The sequence below is a fragment of the Podarcis cretensis genome (genome assembly GCF_951804945.1).
Source record: "Podarcis cretensis genome assembly, chromosome: 1".
Taxonomy (NCBI): domain Eukaryota; kingdom Metazoa; phylum Chordata; class Lepidosauria; order Squamata; family Lacertidae; genus Podarcis; species Podarcis cretensis.
The window spans coordinates 85,889,096-85,905,753 of record NC_137170.1 but is presented as its reverse complement, the minus strand read 5'-3'; the positions used below and the strand labels follow the sequence as shown (position 1 = coordinate 85,905,753).

General features: G+C 43.8%; 2 protein-coding genes and 1 long non-coding RNA gene across 8 annotated transcripts in view; 1 reads left to right on the top strand and 2 right to left on the bottom strand.

Moving 5' to 3' along the window:
- Positions 1-2,082: 2,082 nt before the first annotated feature.
- The window catches only part of LOC307227160, a 45,728-nt gene continuing 31,152 nt past the window's right edge, over positions 2,083-16,658 (top strand). For 3 of the 4 annotated variants that reach the window (XR_013843834.1, XR_013843835.1, XR_013843836.1), the window contains exons 1-3: positions 2,083-2,397; positions 6,988-7,158; positions 13,531-13,701. This is a non-coding gene — a long non-coding RNA (uncharacterized lncRNA). The remainder of the gene's footprint in view (positions 2,398-6,987; positions 7,159-13,530; positions 13,702-16,658) is intronic. The other variant, XR_013843833.1, reaches the window with a different exon arrangement.
- Positions 4,745-9,482, bottom strand: LOC307227105 (glycine N-acyltransferase-like protein 3). 3 transcript variants are annotated; one of them, XM_079996190.1, is made up of 6 exons: positions 9,402-9,482; positions 8,442-8,577; positions 7,498-7,605; positions 7,005-7,131; positions 6,354-6,474; positions 4,745-5,625 (listed from the first exon to the last, which is right to left on the bottom strand). In XM_079996190.1, the coding sequence occupies exons 2-6, from the start codon at positions 8,517-8,519 to the stop codon at positions 5,217-5,219; spliced, it is 843 nt and encodes a 280-aa protein (XP_079852316.1). In that variant the 5' UTR covers positions 8,520-8,577; positions 9,402-9,482; the 3' UTR covers positions 4,745-5,216. The 3 variants fall into 3 exon arrangements, with proteins under 3 accessions (XP_079852316.1, XP_079852317.1, XP_079852318.1); XM_079996191.1 differs by having other exon boundaries at positions 7,555-7,605; XM_079996192.1 differs by lacking the exon at positions 9,402-9,482 and having other exon boundaries at positions 7,498-7,743; positions 8,442-8,506.
- Positions 10,484-15,062, bottom strand: LOC307227156 (glycine N-acyltransferase-like protein 3). The gene is made up of 5 exons (XM_079996330.1): positions 14,856-15,062; positions 13,914-14,021; positions 13,548-13,674; positions 11,723-11,843; positions 10,484-11,127 (listed from the first exon to the last, which is right to left on the bottom strand). The coding sequence occupies exons 1-5, from the start codon at positions 15,021-15,023 to the stop codon at positions 10,719-10,721; spliced, it is 933 nt and encodes a 310-aa protein (XP_079852456.1). The 5' UTR covers positions 15,024-15,062; the 3' UTR covers positions 10,484-10,718.

Here is a 16,658-nt window from a genome sequence, read left to right as displayed (position 1 = left end):
AATTAGAACAGGAATGGCTAACCTGTCACCCTTCAGATATTCCTGGACCCTAAGTCCCATTATCCTTGACCATTGGCCATGCTGACTGGGGTTGATAGGAGCTGAAAACCCACAGCATCTGCTTGAGTATAGGACCTAGACATTGATATTTATTTTTAAAGCAGATATGAGAAGCAAAATAACCAGTGTCCTTACCCATGTTAGCAGCCCTAAGAATCAGATATTTACTTTTTAACAGTGGGGATTTTAGAGCTCATCTCTCCATTAAGTAGGAGATTTGCCCTAGATTTATTATGAAAACCCTAAGGTATAGCTGTAATCTGAGCTTTACAGTTTCCCTCCTCTGTTGGTTGATGAAGACAAATTAAACAGCTAGCTTCTAGTTTTTAATATATTTCATGGCCCGCTTAAATAGAGCCTGGCTGTGGCATTTTATGGGGGCAAAAGCGACACCTGGTGGCCAGCAGCGCACTTCATTAATCCTTTGAGTCTATGTTTTCGCCACATCACACATCACATCAATCGCTAGACATCCACAACAGTTATTTCCCCACTTATTTTGATGTGTTTGTTGATTCACAAGGGTGTGCAAAAACTGGTCCCTTAAATCCATGGCAAGTTGAATAAAACTATGTTTTTTGTATTGCTGAATTAATAGTTTATTTTAAAAAATGTTAAATTCTTTATAATCCTGGGGTGATCTAGGCACAAGAGTCCCGTGTGCATGTTGTCCCATTATGATTGCCACAATCTAACTTGGCAAATAATGGATGGCCCAACCATTTATCATATCATGGGAGGCAAATCAAGGATACCACCACCACTTGCAATGGTGGGTATCTAAGCACCATCATTTATTTTATTAATAAATATGAATTGAAAACAGTTCACTTATGGTTATCACAGGCCCCTCTTTATCCTACACTGTGGAATGGAGATTACAAACTAACACTATGTGCTCTACTTCCACAAAACACCTTTATTGCTTTGTTTGGGGGGGGGGACACAGGCTTTCTATCATTCTTTTCTTCTTTCCAGAAATATTTTTTCTCAATCATATTTTGAAATGGAAGGCATCATTGAACCTGTTGCAGAACATAAGGAAAACCTTTCCCCATAATAACTTTCCTATAAAATGCAATTAATGTCTGCTCATAGATCTCTAGGATGCGAATGGTAAAACACCTCAAGTTGGGTTTTTTAGTTGGTGAAGATTTGACACACCTTCCTGAAAACAAGGAAGGGTTTGAATTTTTATTTTTTTTCTGCTTTCCCAATACATACTGAGGGAGCCTGGCCCCCTACTTGATTTTTTTTGGGGGGGGGAGAGGAGATCCCTCAGCCCCCCCTTTAGATGGCACCCCTGCCAGGTGAAAAAGCTTAACTTCATATGGTTGTTTTTAAAAATGGAACAATACCCCTTCATTTGCTGATCATTCTGCTGAGACAAGAGCAGATCAAGCTGGATTTTCCTTCCTGGTATAACCAATATGCAGCTTGGACAAAAGCAGAGATAGTGAGGAAGCAGCCAGGTGACTGTTTTTCCATGTAGGGAACATTATTATACACAAAAGTCTTGTATTTGATTGATTGATTGATTGATAGATTTCATTTAAATCCCATCTTCCAATGAGGAGCACAAGGTGGCAAACATGGCTCTCCTTCTCCCCTTTTTATCCTCACAACCACACAGTGAGGTAGATCAGGCTGAGAGACAGTGACTGACCATGGGTCAGACAGCAACTTTCATGACAGAGTGGGGATTTGAACCCTGGTCATCTCCCAGGTCCTCATCCTGCACTCTGGTAGCAACTGCTACAACATACGGGAGAGTTATGTTCAGTTGCCCTGAGTTAGAGCCTCAGACTCAGTTTGCAGCCTTTTATCCTTGACTTCAATAAAGGTAGAAACCAACTATATAAAAGAGATTTTTTATCATAATCTTAAATCTGGGAAATTAAGCTTCCAGGAGAAAGGCTGTGCACACATTACGCATTTTAAGCATCTCCCCCCTCCAAAAGAATCCTGGGAAATGTAGTTTTTTAAAGGGTGCTCAGAATAGTAGCTTCATGAGGGGTAAGGATAGAGGAAGCAAATGCTTGTTCGACTTAAGTACTCTGTTAACCTTTTCTTTTTTTGCTGGAGCAGAGACCCTTCCCTCTTCAGGCCCCACATTATAAATTTGTCTTGCCAACTACTTGCTGTAATCTGACTCTAGTTTTAATGAAAATGGAGAGTGGATATGTAATTTCACTGAATCACCCTTGCAATCCTTTTCCCCTGCCAGAAATTCCAGTTTCCCCCCTAAGTAGGGGGCTGAGAACTGTGGGGATTCTGAAAACCATTCAAGGCCTCAGTCGCAGGTCACATGCTCTCTCCACAGAGACCTTCCCTCAGGTGAGTGACAAGAGCCGGAGAATATGGACTTGGTTAAATTATTTTAGATAGCTGCATAATCTTAAAATCCTATTTCATAGGAGTAAGATAGGAAGCCCCCCTCATTACTAAACTCTTCCCACCAATTTTACTGCAGAATGCAATCCTAAAAGAAATAAATTACATAAAATGTAAAGTGAAGGAGTACATTCAGGCCTACAGGGAGGTGATGGCCCAAGTGTTTGGGTCTGAGCGGCCTCCCTTCTGCTTTACCCCACTTCACACAGGTCTTTCCTGAGCAGGCCCTGGGAAGATGGGGGAGAGGATGTCCTAACATCTCTCTTGCGCTATCATGCCTTTACTTTTTGAATTCTGATCTGATACTCAGTTTACTAAGTGGTAAGGTAAAGGACCCCTGGACAGTTAAGTCTAGTCAAAGGTGACTATGGGGTTGTGATGCTCATCTCGCTTCAGGCCAAGGGAGCCGGCGTTTGTCCACAGCTTTCCAGGTCAGGTGGCCAGCATGACTAAACTGCTGCTAGGAAGCTGGAAATAGACATAGGCCCTCACTCTTTCGCTTCAGCCACCAGTGCAGCCATGACTGGTCTTGCGTGTGTAAACACCTGTGGTCTCTTAGAGCAAATGGGACAAAAGCCAAGCAACCTCAGCCAGTGCCCACGTGCCTGTCTCCTTACTTGCAACCTGCCTGGGGGTAGGGTAGGGGGTGCTGGCTGTCAGCTCCCTCATCTGAAGGTGACTTCCTCCCCATATGCTTAAAGCCCTCTTTCAACATTTTAACTGTCTTGGAGAGTGTGGGGAAATTGCAGTTTGTTAAGGATGCTGGAAACCGCAGCTCTGTGAGTGAGGTCAGGACCCTCAAGAAACTACATTTCCCAGGGTTCTTTGGGGGAAGCCATGACTGCTAAAGGGATATAAGAGTGTTTTAAATGTAAGGTGTGGCTGTGATCTTTGCAGAATTCAATGAGGAGGAGGATTGGAACAAAGCTAGAATGAGTTGGCTGTGCCTGAAATTGGCTCTAGGCCCACCTAGCATTGGGCTCCTTGCTTTCCACCTTGCCGATCCCAATGGGTACCAGGCATCACTGACAAATGTGAATCCTTGGGGTCAGGAAGAAATGAACCTTCACAGTCTCATCTACTCCATGGCTGTGAATGGTCCACCTTTTTGATGTTTGACACCTTTTAAAACGTGTACCACAAAGTACTTTGTCATTGTTATCTTCTTCCTCTTCCTCCTCCTGCAAAGGTTTTTCCAATCATCTGGGGATCAAGGCTTCAACTTTGGGATGAACAACACAACATGTCACAGAAAAGTGATTTTATTACATCCTTAGGTTCCTGCTTTGGTCATTGACCATTTAGGATCTGAGGTACAGTACAATTTCATCTTATGTGTGGGTTTGGTTCCAAGCATTCTGCTTATATACAAAAATGTGTATACAGAAACCTTGGAAATACCCCTGTGGGTGCATCCCAGGGCTTCCAGAGCTGGCTCATAGAGAGAGCCTTGCTTCCCAAGTAAGGCAGAGATTCTACCTTGCCTACATTTAAGTTGCAGGATTTCAACGAGTGGCCTTCAGTCACGTATGTTTGATATCATGCAAGTTACCGGTAAATGATTCAGGAAGGTTGTTGGTCTGATGCAGTAGAAATATATTAAAAAATTAAAAAATTGTCCAATAGCACCTTAAAAGGTAAAGGTAAAGGTACCCCTGCCCGTACGGGCCAGTCTTGACAGACTCTGGGGTTGTGCGCCCATCTCACTTAAGAGGCCAGGGGCCAGCGCTGTCCGGAGACACTTCCGGGTCACGTGGCCAGCGTGACATCGCTGCTCTGGCCAGAGCCAGAGCCAGAGCCAGAGCCGCACACGGAAACGCCGTTTACCTTCCCGCTGGTAAGCGGTCCCTATTTATCTACTTGCACCCGGAGGTGCTTTCGAACTGCTAGGTTGGCAGGCGCTGGGACCGAGCAGCGGGAGCGCACCCCGCCGCAGGGATTCGAACCGCCGACCTTTCGATCGGCAAGCCCTAGGCGCTGAGGCTTTAACCCACAGCGCCACCTGCGTCCCACCTTAGGTAAAGGTAAAGGGACCCCGTGACCAACTCTGGGGTTGCGGCGCTCATCTCGCTTTATTGGCTGAGGGAGCCGGCGTACAGCTTCCGGGTCATGTGGCCAGCATGACTAAGCCGATTCTGGTGAACCAGAGCAGCAAATGGAAACACCGTTTACCTTCCTGCCGGAGAGGTACCTATTTATCTACTTGCACTTTGACGTGCTTTCGAACTACTAGGTTGGCAAGAGCAGGGACCGAGCAATGGGAGCTCACCCCGTTGCGGGGATTCGAACCGCCGACCTTCTGATCAGCAAGTCCTAGGCTCTGTGGTTTAACCCACAGCGCCACCCGTATCCCTTAGTAGCACCTTAGAGACCAACTAAATTTGTACTTGGTATGAGCTTTCGTGTGCACGCACACTTATTCAGATACCAAGAACAAACTTAGTTGGTCTCTAAGGTGCTACTGGACAATTTTTTAAATATATATATATATATTTTTTAATATTTCAAGTTAAATAAGCGTAAGGTATGATCTTCCTGTATAATGTACGTGAACTGAAACATCAAAAGTCAAATGTAAAAGGGGGGGGCCAGGAAAATTCAGGAAAATACAATAAGGCAAAAGGAAGAGAGAAACACACTGTGCAATGCAAAGATGAAGAGTGGTCAAAATTGAATAGTGGATAGGTCTCTCTCATTCAGAGGACTGGTGAGTGGAAGGACTGGACAGGATCCTAGAAAACGACTGTTGCTCTCTCCTCTTCTCACTGAGAAGCTGGAGAATGGATGCAGTAATGACACAGTTCAGATAATCTTTGGAAGCCCAGGGAATCCATCAGTTTGTGCTGGGGGGTATTATCTAGGGCAACAAGGCCATATACAGGGAAGCCAGCTGCATGGACACGCATGCCATGTGCCCTCTGCACCATAGATGAATAGCCCCTTTGGCGGTGGGATGGAAGGGTATAGCTGTGTGCACTTGCGCCCCAAGATTCCATGATGATCCAGCTGATAGGATGACCATTGGAGTCCAGGATGCAGGTACTGGGGAAACATCGCACCATGTTGGCCAAGTATTTCCGGCTGTGTTCACTGCCCCCATAGGGCCACGTTTCATCCAGCAGGTCAATGTGGGAGCTATTTAAGGAGGAAAAAGTGAAGCCTGGATCTAGCCTAGGAGAGCAGAAAGATGAGCAATGAGGAGGGAGCTGAACATGAATGCAGAAATTATCTTCTTGGCTCATCCTCAAAGTCTCCCTAGTTCAACACTCCAGACAGATACCCTGGTAAAACCACCAGCAAGCTGGCATGAAAATGATGCTGATTCCATGTTGTTTGCCCTAACATCCAGCAGTTTGGACTAATGACCAATTGATACCTGTTAGAAGCAAACAATAATGCATCCCCCCAACTGATTGTGTGTGTGTGTGTGTGTGTGTGTGTGTGTGTGTGTAAATGGCAGATATCAGGGACTGTTTGATTAGTTGTGTTCCCCTTCCTTCAATCTCACCCCAGCAGAGCATGCCTCATCTAAGATGGTGCTTGTCACAAAAAGAACTGCTCATTCTGCTCTTAGGATGCCTTTTCTAAACTTGACCCCTGATGCAAATCGCCTTTTGTGTGGCATTCCTCCTTCCTTTCTAGAGTGGGCAACGCTACCCCTTTGGAGTGCCGCCTTTGGTGCTTTGCTATCCCAACTGCATGAAGGAATGAATGCCAGGTTGGTCCATAGGCAGAATCATAGAATTGTAGAGTTGGAAGGGACCCTGAAATGCAGGAATTTCAACTAAAGTATCCATGGCAGACTGCCATTCAACTTTGACTATGGAGATTCTCCTATTGGAAGCCCACAGGTTAGCCAGTGCCTCAACCAGGAAGTAGGGAGCACAATGGACACTCACCGGGGCTGAGGCTGTTTATCTGGCTTGGCGTTCAGGTAGATGAAGTAGGGAATTGCAGTCAACTGGACTTTCTTGAGAACAACAGCATCTTTAGAGACCTCATGTATCCCATCATGGTTCCCTGTACAAAGCAGTAAAAAGTCAGAAAGACAATGGTGTTGCTGGGTGACGCAACACATATATTGTTAGGTACACATATATTGAACTGCTATCACTCAGATGGTCATCCAAGGTATGTTGCTCTCTTTCTGCCCTTGGACAGTGAAAAGTTCTATTGTCCTTGTGGTGCTGTGGAGAAAATACGTGTGCAGTCTGTAGGGAAGAGCAAATCTGTCACTTTTAATTTCTCTCAATTTCTCAGTTCAGTTCTCTACATTTCATATCAGCTTTCATTTAAAAAAAAAAATCCTCATGAGGCTGGAGTGGGCTGTAGGAGGCGAGACAGCTTCTCAGATACCCAGATCCAGAAAAACCTGGAATCTAATTCATGTGTCCGCCTGCCACCCCATGTATTGTTTTGTATTTATTTTGCTCATGTTTCTCCATTACATTCACTTTTGTCACTTCCATTTCCTCATCAAATTTAGATTAAGTAACTAAACTGAGTCTCCTTATCTCCTAACTCCTTCCTTAGAAAGTACAGCTTGTTACCACAGAGAGAAAAGGCTTGGTCCCAGTTGATGGCATCTGTGTCAAGCAACAGTCTCCGGTATGCATCAAGATCCCGATAAAATGCTGCATATATATTGTTAAAGGAATCCGAACTGTCAGAAACAGTCTAAAAGAGAGACATACAGTTTAACAGGTAAAGCTTTTCCAGATGTTGAGATGAAATGATGAAGTTTCACCTGCTCCCTTTGGCAGCTGTCAATGCCAAAGGTGTCTCCTAGACCAAAGCCAACATCCCCTTTCAGTTTGAGCCTGGCTTAGAGGAGGCCCCAGCACAGAACACGCAGCATTTCCTGCTGACATCCCACCAAGCACCTCCCACAAAATCAGAGGATCACAGAACTGGAAGGGACCACGAGGGCCATCTAGTTCAACCCCCTGCAATGCAGGAATCTCTTTGCCCAACCTGGGACTCCAAACCATGACCCTGACATTAAGAGGCTCATGCTCTACCCATTTGCACAAAGGCTATTACCTCTCTCTGTGGACGAGTCAGGACCGCCTTGAAATCTGGCCAAGAATCCACAATCACCTCATGGCCCACTGGATTCCCACGGTTTATGTTCATGACTTCACCATAGACCTGTCAAAAGTTATAGGATGTCAGAGTTGGTGCTGCAGTTGAAGGAGGCAGCCTGGGAGAAATGTGTGGGATCTGGTGAGGCCATCTGTGGTGTGGTGTGTCAGGATTGTATCTGCTGCATGCCTTGATTGGGGTGTCCTGAGTGATGAACAGGGATAGAAGAATCAGTTGATTTTCTGTTTCTCTCAGTTTATCATTTTTCTCGTCTTTTAGCTCAGTCCTCCACATTTCTACATCAGTTTGCATTTTTTTTAAAAAAAAAAGTTCATTGGCATTTTTGTGTTAATTTTGCTTAATATGCATGATTATTACTAATTCACACATTTTTAGAATGCAATTTCCGCAATACAATGTCATTTTACTTACATGTTCATTTTTAACACACAGTTTACCCTCTCAGTTTTGTGAATGTTACTTGGCTGGAGAACTTCATAGCAAAATTAAGAGAAATGTAGATTTCAAAGGGCAGCTGAGTTTTGTCATGCATTGCTTCAGAATGTGCTAATTAGGTAAGTTCACCTATAAATGCAAACTGAATCACATTTCCTCCCTCTTCCGTAGTGAGGACTTAGTACCTGTCACCCAATGAACTAATTGTAGGAATTCACATGGCCATTTCACATACTATATACACATTTCACACCAACTGTACCCTCAGTACGGAGCTGCAGCCAATATTAGCTCTCTGTGAGTATATCTGTATGGTACCCTATTCAAGCACCTATTTATTGGATTTAAAAAATCTTCTCAGATTCCAAATTTGGATCTTTGGGAAGATGCAAGAATCTGGTCCCATATTCCTAGCTAATAACCCAGAATACATGGCTCAATATCACCTGAAGTGTCTGAGGGAGACTTTTCTTCAGCAGTCCTTCCAGGATCTGCAACTTGGAAGAGCAGGATAGGATCAACATAGCTTGGGAGGCAGAGGTTGAAGCAGGTACCAGCAGAAACAGTGTGGGTTGTAAGCACCTGAGAGAGAAAGAGAGAGACTAGTTCTCTGTACCTCAGTGTAATCCCCAAACTGAGATGCCTTCTTTTTCACTGAAATGATGGACTTACTTAACCAACAATGGTGCCACAACTGAGTTTCTAAATGTAACAGGAATCCCTTCCTCAATAAATAGAGAATAAAACATTCCCTTATGAGCAACTGGTGTTCTCCCACACTGTCATTTGCTCACCTGTAGTCCTCCGTGTCTTCTTGTTGAGTGGTACAGTGTTGAGTGGTATATTGCGCAACAGGTTCAAAGAGGAATTTTGAACCCCCGAGGATGGGGTGACAAGGACTTTTAAAAGTTTCCATCTTATCCCAGCATACAGTTCATTAAGCATCATCACTACATCATTGCTACATCAGAAAAGGGGTGGGTTATACATGATTAACATAGGAGGAATGTGTTGGGGCAACAGGTGGATACAGGATATGTATTGGGAAGTACATTCTAAGCACGTACTACAAAGGGACAATAGAAGTTTGATTTGCATAGTCTGCCCCCTGGGCAAGTCCGGAGGAGTGCCTTTGCCCAGCGATTGACACCTATGAGTACCTTCCTGTGAGTACGTGACCCCCGCTTGAGGGATTATGGCGGGGACCGAATGGTTTCCAAGTCCTTGGCCAATGAAGCAGATTGACAGTGGAATGAAGGAAACTGGCAAAGGAGTAGATTTATATGATTTTTAAAGCTAGGTAGCTTCCCTGAGCTGTCAAGTCTAAAGGATACATTTATGCATAACATTTGTAACATTTAACAACTTTAAAGATGTGCCCCACCCCCATAATTTCCGTAACTTACAGATTCTCTTAAGAGCCTCTGGTGTGCTGTCAAACTGCTCAGTCAGAGTCTCCTTCAGCAAGCTCTTTGTGTTGGCTGCTTTATTTCAACGAGGGGGGAGGGAATGTGTAAGTTTACCAGAATGAATGAACTATTAACAGCCATCTCCCTGATGTTCAGTGGTGCATCTACATACATTAAGACCCTGGACTTAATGGACTTTAGGCCTTTCTCTTTAGATGGCCATGTGATTTCAGTTGTGAAGCACATAATTAACATTGCTCTTCTCCCTCTGACTGCCATTTCATCCTTTACAACTGCTGTGTCAGAGCATTATGAACACGCACAGTTCTGCATAATAAAAACACTTAAATTACAGTACCGTCCTGGCTACAGGAATAAACTTGAGCAGACATTGCTGTCATGTTTAGGAACGCTGCTTTATCAGAGTCCCCCATCACATGGGGTATCCTACTCATATTAAAGTGAATGCAGGAATAAGCCCATGTAACTTCTACCTATATGGGTAGGATTGCCTAAGCAAAAACGTTTTAAGCAGGTCCCAGAAAGAGAACAGTTATGGTACCTCCTTAATGTCAGTAGACAGGGAGTTCCAGTCAATAAATTAAAACACCAATGAATGAATATGTCAGCATCCAAAGAGATGGCATTTAAAACCTCTTATTTTGGCATATTGGCGTTGTTTCATGACCAGCAACAAATGGAAAAAAACAGACAGCCCTGCTACCAGGACAGAAAACATTTTATTCATTGGATATATATATTGCCTTCTTGCCAAGTTACTGAAGGTGGTTTACAACTTTAAAATACTAAAACAATTTTTTTTTACATCAAATATATAGTCGATTCAGGCCTACTGGGTGGTGATGGCCCAAACTGGAGCAAAACTTTGGCAAAAGTTTTGCAGGGTTTTGCAATGCCCCATAAACAGAGCAATGGGCACTCAAACTCAGGGGTCACCCAAAAACCAAACATCGTCTGATTCGCTCTAAACAGGGGCCAAACTTTGAGAAAAATTTGGCAGCAGTGTTTTGCAGAGAAAACACTGCATTTTGCAGCACCCCACAAACGGAGCAATAGACACTCAAAATGGGGGTCATGGGTATTCACCCAAAAACCCAATGTCGTCTGATTCAGTCCAAACCCAGCACCAAAGTTTTTAATCAACAGGAATTGAGGTAGCATTTAAATGGAAAATAGAGTAACGGGGAATGGTTCTTGAAAGGGTGTGATAATCTCCCTCTCTCCCATTCAGAGGACTGGTAAGTGAAAGGATTGAACAGGATCCTGGAAAATGACTGTTGCTCTCTCCTCCTCTCACTGAGAAGCTGGAGAATGGATGCAGTAATGACACAGTTCAGATAATCTTTGGAAGCCAAGGGAGACCAGCAGTTTCTGCTGGGGGGTATTATCTAGGGCAACAAGGCCATATACAGGGAAGCCAGCTGCATGGACACGCCTGGCCTGTACCCTCTGCACCATAGATGAATAGCCCCTTCGGCGGTGGGATGGAAGGGTGTAGCCGTGTCTCAGTGTACCCAGAGATTCCATGATGATCCAGCTGATAGGATGACCATTGGAGTCCAGGATGCAGGTACTGGGGAAGCATTGCACCATGTTGGCCAGATATCTCCGGCTGTGTTCACTGCCCCCAAAGTGCCACGTTTCATTCAGCAGGTCAATGTGGGAGCTATTTAAGGAGGAAAAAGTGAAGCCTGGATCTAGCCTAGGAGAGCAAAGAGATGAGAAATGAGGAGAGAGCTGAACATAAGAATGCAGAATTATCTTCCTGGCTCATCCTCAAAGTCTCCTTAGTTCAACAGTCTTAACAAAACCACCAGCAAGCTGGCATGAAAATAATACCGATTCCCTGTTGTTTGCCCTAACACCCAGGAGTTTAAACTAATGACCAATTAATTGTTTAGTTGAATAGATAAAAAAGAACCCCATTAAAAGTGATTGAAAATGCATCCTATTAATCAAACACTATTATGTGGCGGGCACCAGTTTGGAAGCAGAGCATGCCTTTTCTAAGATGGCTCCTGTTACATGAAGAACTGCTCACTCTGCTGTTGGGATTCCTTTTCTAAACTTGATCCCTGATGTAAACCTGCTTTTGTGTGGTATTCTTCCTCCCTTCCTTGAGTGGGGAGTGCCACCCCCTTTGGTGCCTTGCTGTCCCAGCTACATGAAGGCAAACTAAGGAGTAAACACCAGGATTGTCCATACACATTTTGACTATGGAGATTCTCCTACTGAAGAACCATAGGTTAGCCAGTTCCTCAGCCAGGAAGGAAGTGGGGAGCACAATGGACACTCACCGGGGCTCAGGCTGTTTATCTGGGTTGAGGTTCAGGTAGGTAAAGTAGGGGGTTGCAGTCAACTGGACTTCCTTGGCAGCAACAGCCTCTTTAGAGACCTCATATATCCCATCATGGTTCCCTATACAAAGCGGTATATGTCACCAAGAGAGTGGTATTGTCATGTAGGACATGAAATTTTTAGCTGCACATATACTGAACTGCCATCACTCAGGTCATCCAAGGTTCATTGCTCCCTTTCTGCCCTTGGACAATGAAAAGTCCCATTGTCCTTGGAGGCTGTGGAAGGAATACATGTGCAGCTGGTAAGGAAGGGTGAATCTATCAGTTTTGATTTCCCTCAGTTTCTTATTTTTTCAGCCTTGTTCAATTCTCCACATTTGATGAAAATTCATCCACATTTTAAGTGCAAATTTCTTCTCTCACATACACATAGATTGTTTTCACTAATATATGCATCTTAATGCACACTTTAGTATGTGCATTGCATTACTTGGCTGGAGAACTGCCTCACAAAATACCCTATCACTTACTCTAAGTACAGTATTGCTAAAACCCATTACAGTGGTACCTTGGGTTAAGTACTTAATTCGTTCCAGAGGTCCGTTCTTAACCTGAAACTGTTCTTAACCTGAAGCACCACTTTAGCTAATGGGGCCTGCTGCCGCTGCGCCACCAGAGCATGGTTTCTGTTCTCATCCTGAAGCAAAGTTCTTAACCCGAGGTACTATTTCTGGGTTAGTGGAGTCTGTAACCTGAAGCGTATGTAACCTGAAGCGTATGTAACCCGAGGTACCACTGTATTGTTGTCTCTCTTTACTGTAGATATTTATTGACTGGTTTTCTTTTAAAATGTATTCTCAACTCTTTGAGGAGCTTCCTCCACAAAGTCTCCAATAAAAAACCAACTCCACTTGAATATTTAGCTATAAAAATGCAAAATACTGTACAAATAAAGGTGTAGAGAAACAGTATACTAAACATTATATAGGTTATCAACACAGCATTAAGAAATAAAAATCAACCAGAATTTGAAAGAGCACAAATAGAATGGACTCATTTAGGAATGCTTGGGAGAAAACAAAAGTTTCAATAACCATCAAAAACATATCAGTGTTGGGGCTTGCTTTGCTTTGAAGACGAGTAAACTTCAGAAATCTAGGGACGCAGGTGGCACTGTGGGTTAAAGCCTCAGCGCCTAGGGCTTGCCGATCGAAAGGTCGGCGGTTCGAATCCCTGCGGCGGGGTGCGCTCCCGCTGCTCGGTCCCAGCGCCTGCCAACCTAGCAGTTCGAAAGCACCTCCGGGTGCAAGTAGATAAATAGGGACCGCTTACCAGCGGGAAGGTAAACGGCGTTTCCGTGTGCGGCTCTGGCTCTGGCTCTGGCTCTGGCTCTGGCTCTGGCCAGAGCAGTGATGTCACGCTGGCCACGTGACCCGGAAGTGTCTCCGGACAGCGCTGGCCCCTGGCCTCTTAAGTGAGATGGGCGCACAACCCCAGAGTCTGTCAAGACTGGCCCGTACGGGCAGGGGTACCTTTACCTTTACCTTTAAACTTCAGAAAATTCTGGTACTACTATACTAGAAAGCCCATGCTCACATCACAGCATGCTTTACCACCAGACCTGTGTAGGGCTTTATACACCAGTAGTAAAACCTGGAACATAGCTCATATGTTACTTCCCCAATGTATTGTTTTGTATTTTATTTTGCTCATATTTCTCTATTACATTCACTTCAGTCACTTCCTCATCAAATTCATATTAAGTAACTAAACCGTGTCTCCTCATTTCGTAACTCTTCCCTTAGAAATAACAGCCTGCTACCGCAGAGAGCAAAGGTTTGGTCCCAGTTGATGGCATCTGTGTCTAGCAACAGTTTCCGGTACACATCAAGATCCCGATAAAATGCTGCATATATGTTGCTCAAGAAATCCGCATTGTCTGAAACAGCCTAAAAGAGAGACATACAATTGAACAGGTAAACCTTTTCCTGATGTTGAGATGAAATGATGGATGAAGTTTCACCTGCTGCCTTTGGCAGCTGTTAATGCCAAAGGTGCGCTCCTAGACCAAAGCCAACATCCCCTTTCAGTTTGAGCCTAGCTTAGAGGAGGCCCCAGCACAGAACATGCAGTGTTTCCTGCTGACATCCCACAAAATGTATCCTGCAAAATCCCCAAGGGCTAGTACCTCTCTCTGTGGACGAGTCACGACCGCCTTGAAATCTGGCCAAGAATCCACAATCACCTCGTGGCCCACTGGGTTCCCGCGATTTATGTTCATGACTGCACCATAGACCTGTCAAGAGTCACATGATGTCAGAGTTGGTGCTGCAGTTGAAGGAGGCAGCCTGGGAGAAATGTTTGGGGTCGGAGAGAGAATTAGTGGTTTGTGTCAGGCTTGTATCTGCTGCATGCCTTGATTGGGGTGTCCTGAGTGAGCACTAGGGATAGGAAAATCTGTTGATTTTTCATTTCTCTCAGTCCCCCCCATTTTTCCCATCTTCAGTCCACCTCATTTCCACATTAGTGTGGATTAAATAAAAAGTCCTCATAAAAAATAATGGCACTTTTTGGTATTAATTTCATCTAATATGCACGATTATAACTAATTTACATATTTTTAGAAAGCAATTTCTCCAATACAGTGCCTTTTTATGAATGCTTTACTATATGCATTTTGTGATTGTAACTTGGATGGAGACAATAGTGCCGGCAGTGGTTGCTACGCCACTGTGTGAAGAACAACACTGCAAGATTCAGAAAAACGTAGAATGTGTTTTGTCATGTATTGTTTCAGGAAGCGCAAATTAGGTTGTGCAAACTGAATTGAATTTCTCCCTCATCCCTAGTGAGGGCATTCTACATCCCACCTGACAAACCAAGTGTAGGAATTCACAGTGCCTTTCACACACTCAGTTCACATCAGCTGTGCCCTCAACAAGGAGCTGCGGCCAATCTTAACTCTCTGGGCAGTGTATCTGTATAATACCCATATTTTCAAGCACCTGTTTACTGAATTAAACAAACTTATCAGACTCCAAATGTGGATCTTTCGGAAGATGCAAGATTTTGACAGGAATTTGGTCCCATATTCCTAGCTAATAATCCAGAATACATTGCTCAAGATCACCTGAAGTGTCTGAGGGAGGCTTTTCTTCAGCAGTCCCTCTAGGATCTGCAACTTGCAAGAGCAGGATAGGATCAACATAGCGTGGGAGACTGATGCAGGTAGCAGAAGAAACAGCACCTGAGAGAGAAAGAGAGAGACCACTTCTCTGTACCTCATTGTAATCCCCATTCTGTAAAGCTTCCTATGTGACTGAAATTACAGATTTTTTAAAGCCCCGTGCTAATACAATTGTAACAGGAATCCTTTCCCCTCCTTCCCGCTCAACAGACAAAGAAAAAAAATACTCTCTTTTGAGCCGCTGATGATCTGTTACACTGTCACCTGCTCACCTGTGGTCCTGTTGAAAGTTACAGATTCTCTTATTAACTTCTGGTGCGCTGTCACATTGTCAACTGCTCACTTACGGTCCTCCATGAACCAAAGCAGCAACACAAACCTACTCACTCAATGTCTTGCCCACCCAGCTAGATCTTTGGACTGCTTTGTTTCAAGGTGGGGGAAATGTGCAAATTTACTAGAATGAGTGAACCATTAACATACATCTTCCCAATATTCAGTGGTGCTTCTACATATAGTTAGACTTTGGACTTAATGGACTAGACCCCTCTCTTTAGATGACCATGTGATGTCTGTTGTATAAAAGCACAATTAATATTTATCTCCCCCTTCCACTGCCATTTCACGTTTTCCAAATGCTGTGTCAGGGCAGGACATAAAGAAGAGTTTTCTACCCCTGATTAAAAATAAAAATAAATTATGACCATATGTAGTTCCACATGATGAAACCACTTAAATCACAGCACCGTCATAGCGACTGGAATAAAACTGAGCAGACACTCTGCATGTGATTAGGAACACTGCTATATTAGGGTCCCCAATCACATGAGGTGTCCTACTCATATTTAAGTGAATGCAAGAACAACCCAACACAGATCTTGCCTACTCAACACTGGGGAAGACATGGACTGATAGAGGAGCATGTGTCCGTGGCTGTTGGGGATGAAGCTTGCATGTGCACCCTTGGTCTCCCTCCCCATCCACACCTAACATTTTGCTGTTAATGGCTACTGAGCACCAGTTGCTGGGGTACATGAGTGGGAAGAGTACTGGTACTCTGAACTCATGTCCTGCTTGTGGGCTTCTCATAGACATCTAGCTGGCCACTGTGAGAACTGGATACTGGACTAGATTTTTCTCTCTCTTTAATCCATTGGAACGTCTTTTCTGTTCTTAAAGCCAAGTGTAAGAGTCCCAGTGTCTTTTTTGTTGGAAAAGTGATGGAAGAGAAAGAAGTGCTTAAGGAGAAGACTTGTGTGAGAAAGTAAACAAGAGTAGTTTTTTCCTGTGGAGTAAGTTGGGTTGAGGGAATCCAGATTGGGAGGTTTTGGAAATAGGTACATTAATTTTAGGAGGGTGTTCATTTTTGAACATGGCTATATTGTCTGAGATGGTGAAGTTGGTATTGTTCCATTTTCTCAAGTCAATTTCCCTTCCTATAATGGATTTTTGTATATTATTTTCATTAATATCTTCATTTATTCACAGTTATATGCACTTTTGTAAACATTGGTTGGAAAACTTCATTGCAAAAATTTGGAAAAGGGTAAATTTCAAAGGACAGCTGTGTTTTAGTTCATCTTTGGTTTTGGAAGTGCAAAATGCAGTCTGAATCAAATTTTCCCTCCATCCCTGATTCTGACCAACAGTACTCAGTCAGTCCCCTATCTTGTTTTCTTTCCTTTTGGCGGAAGAAGTGGTGACTGAATCAACCTTATTTTGCAACATGTAAATAGGCCTGTTGCA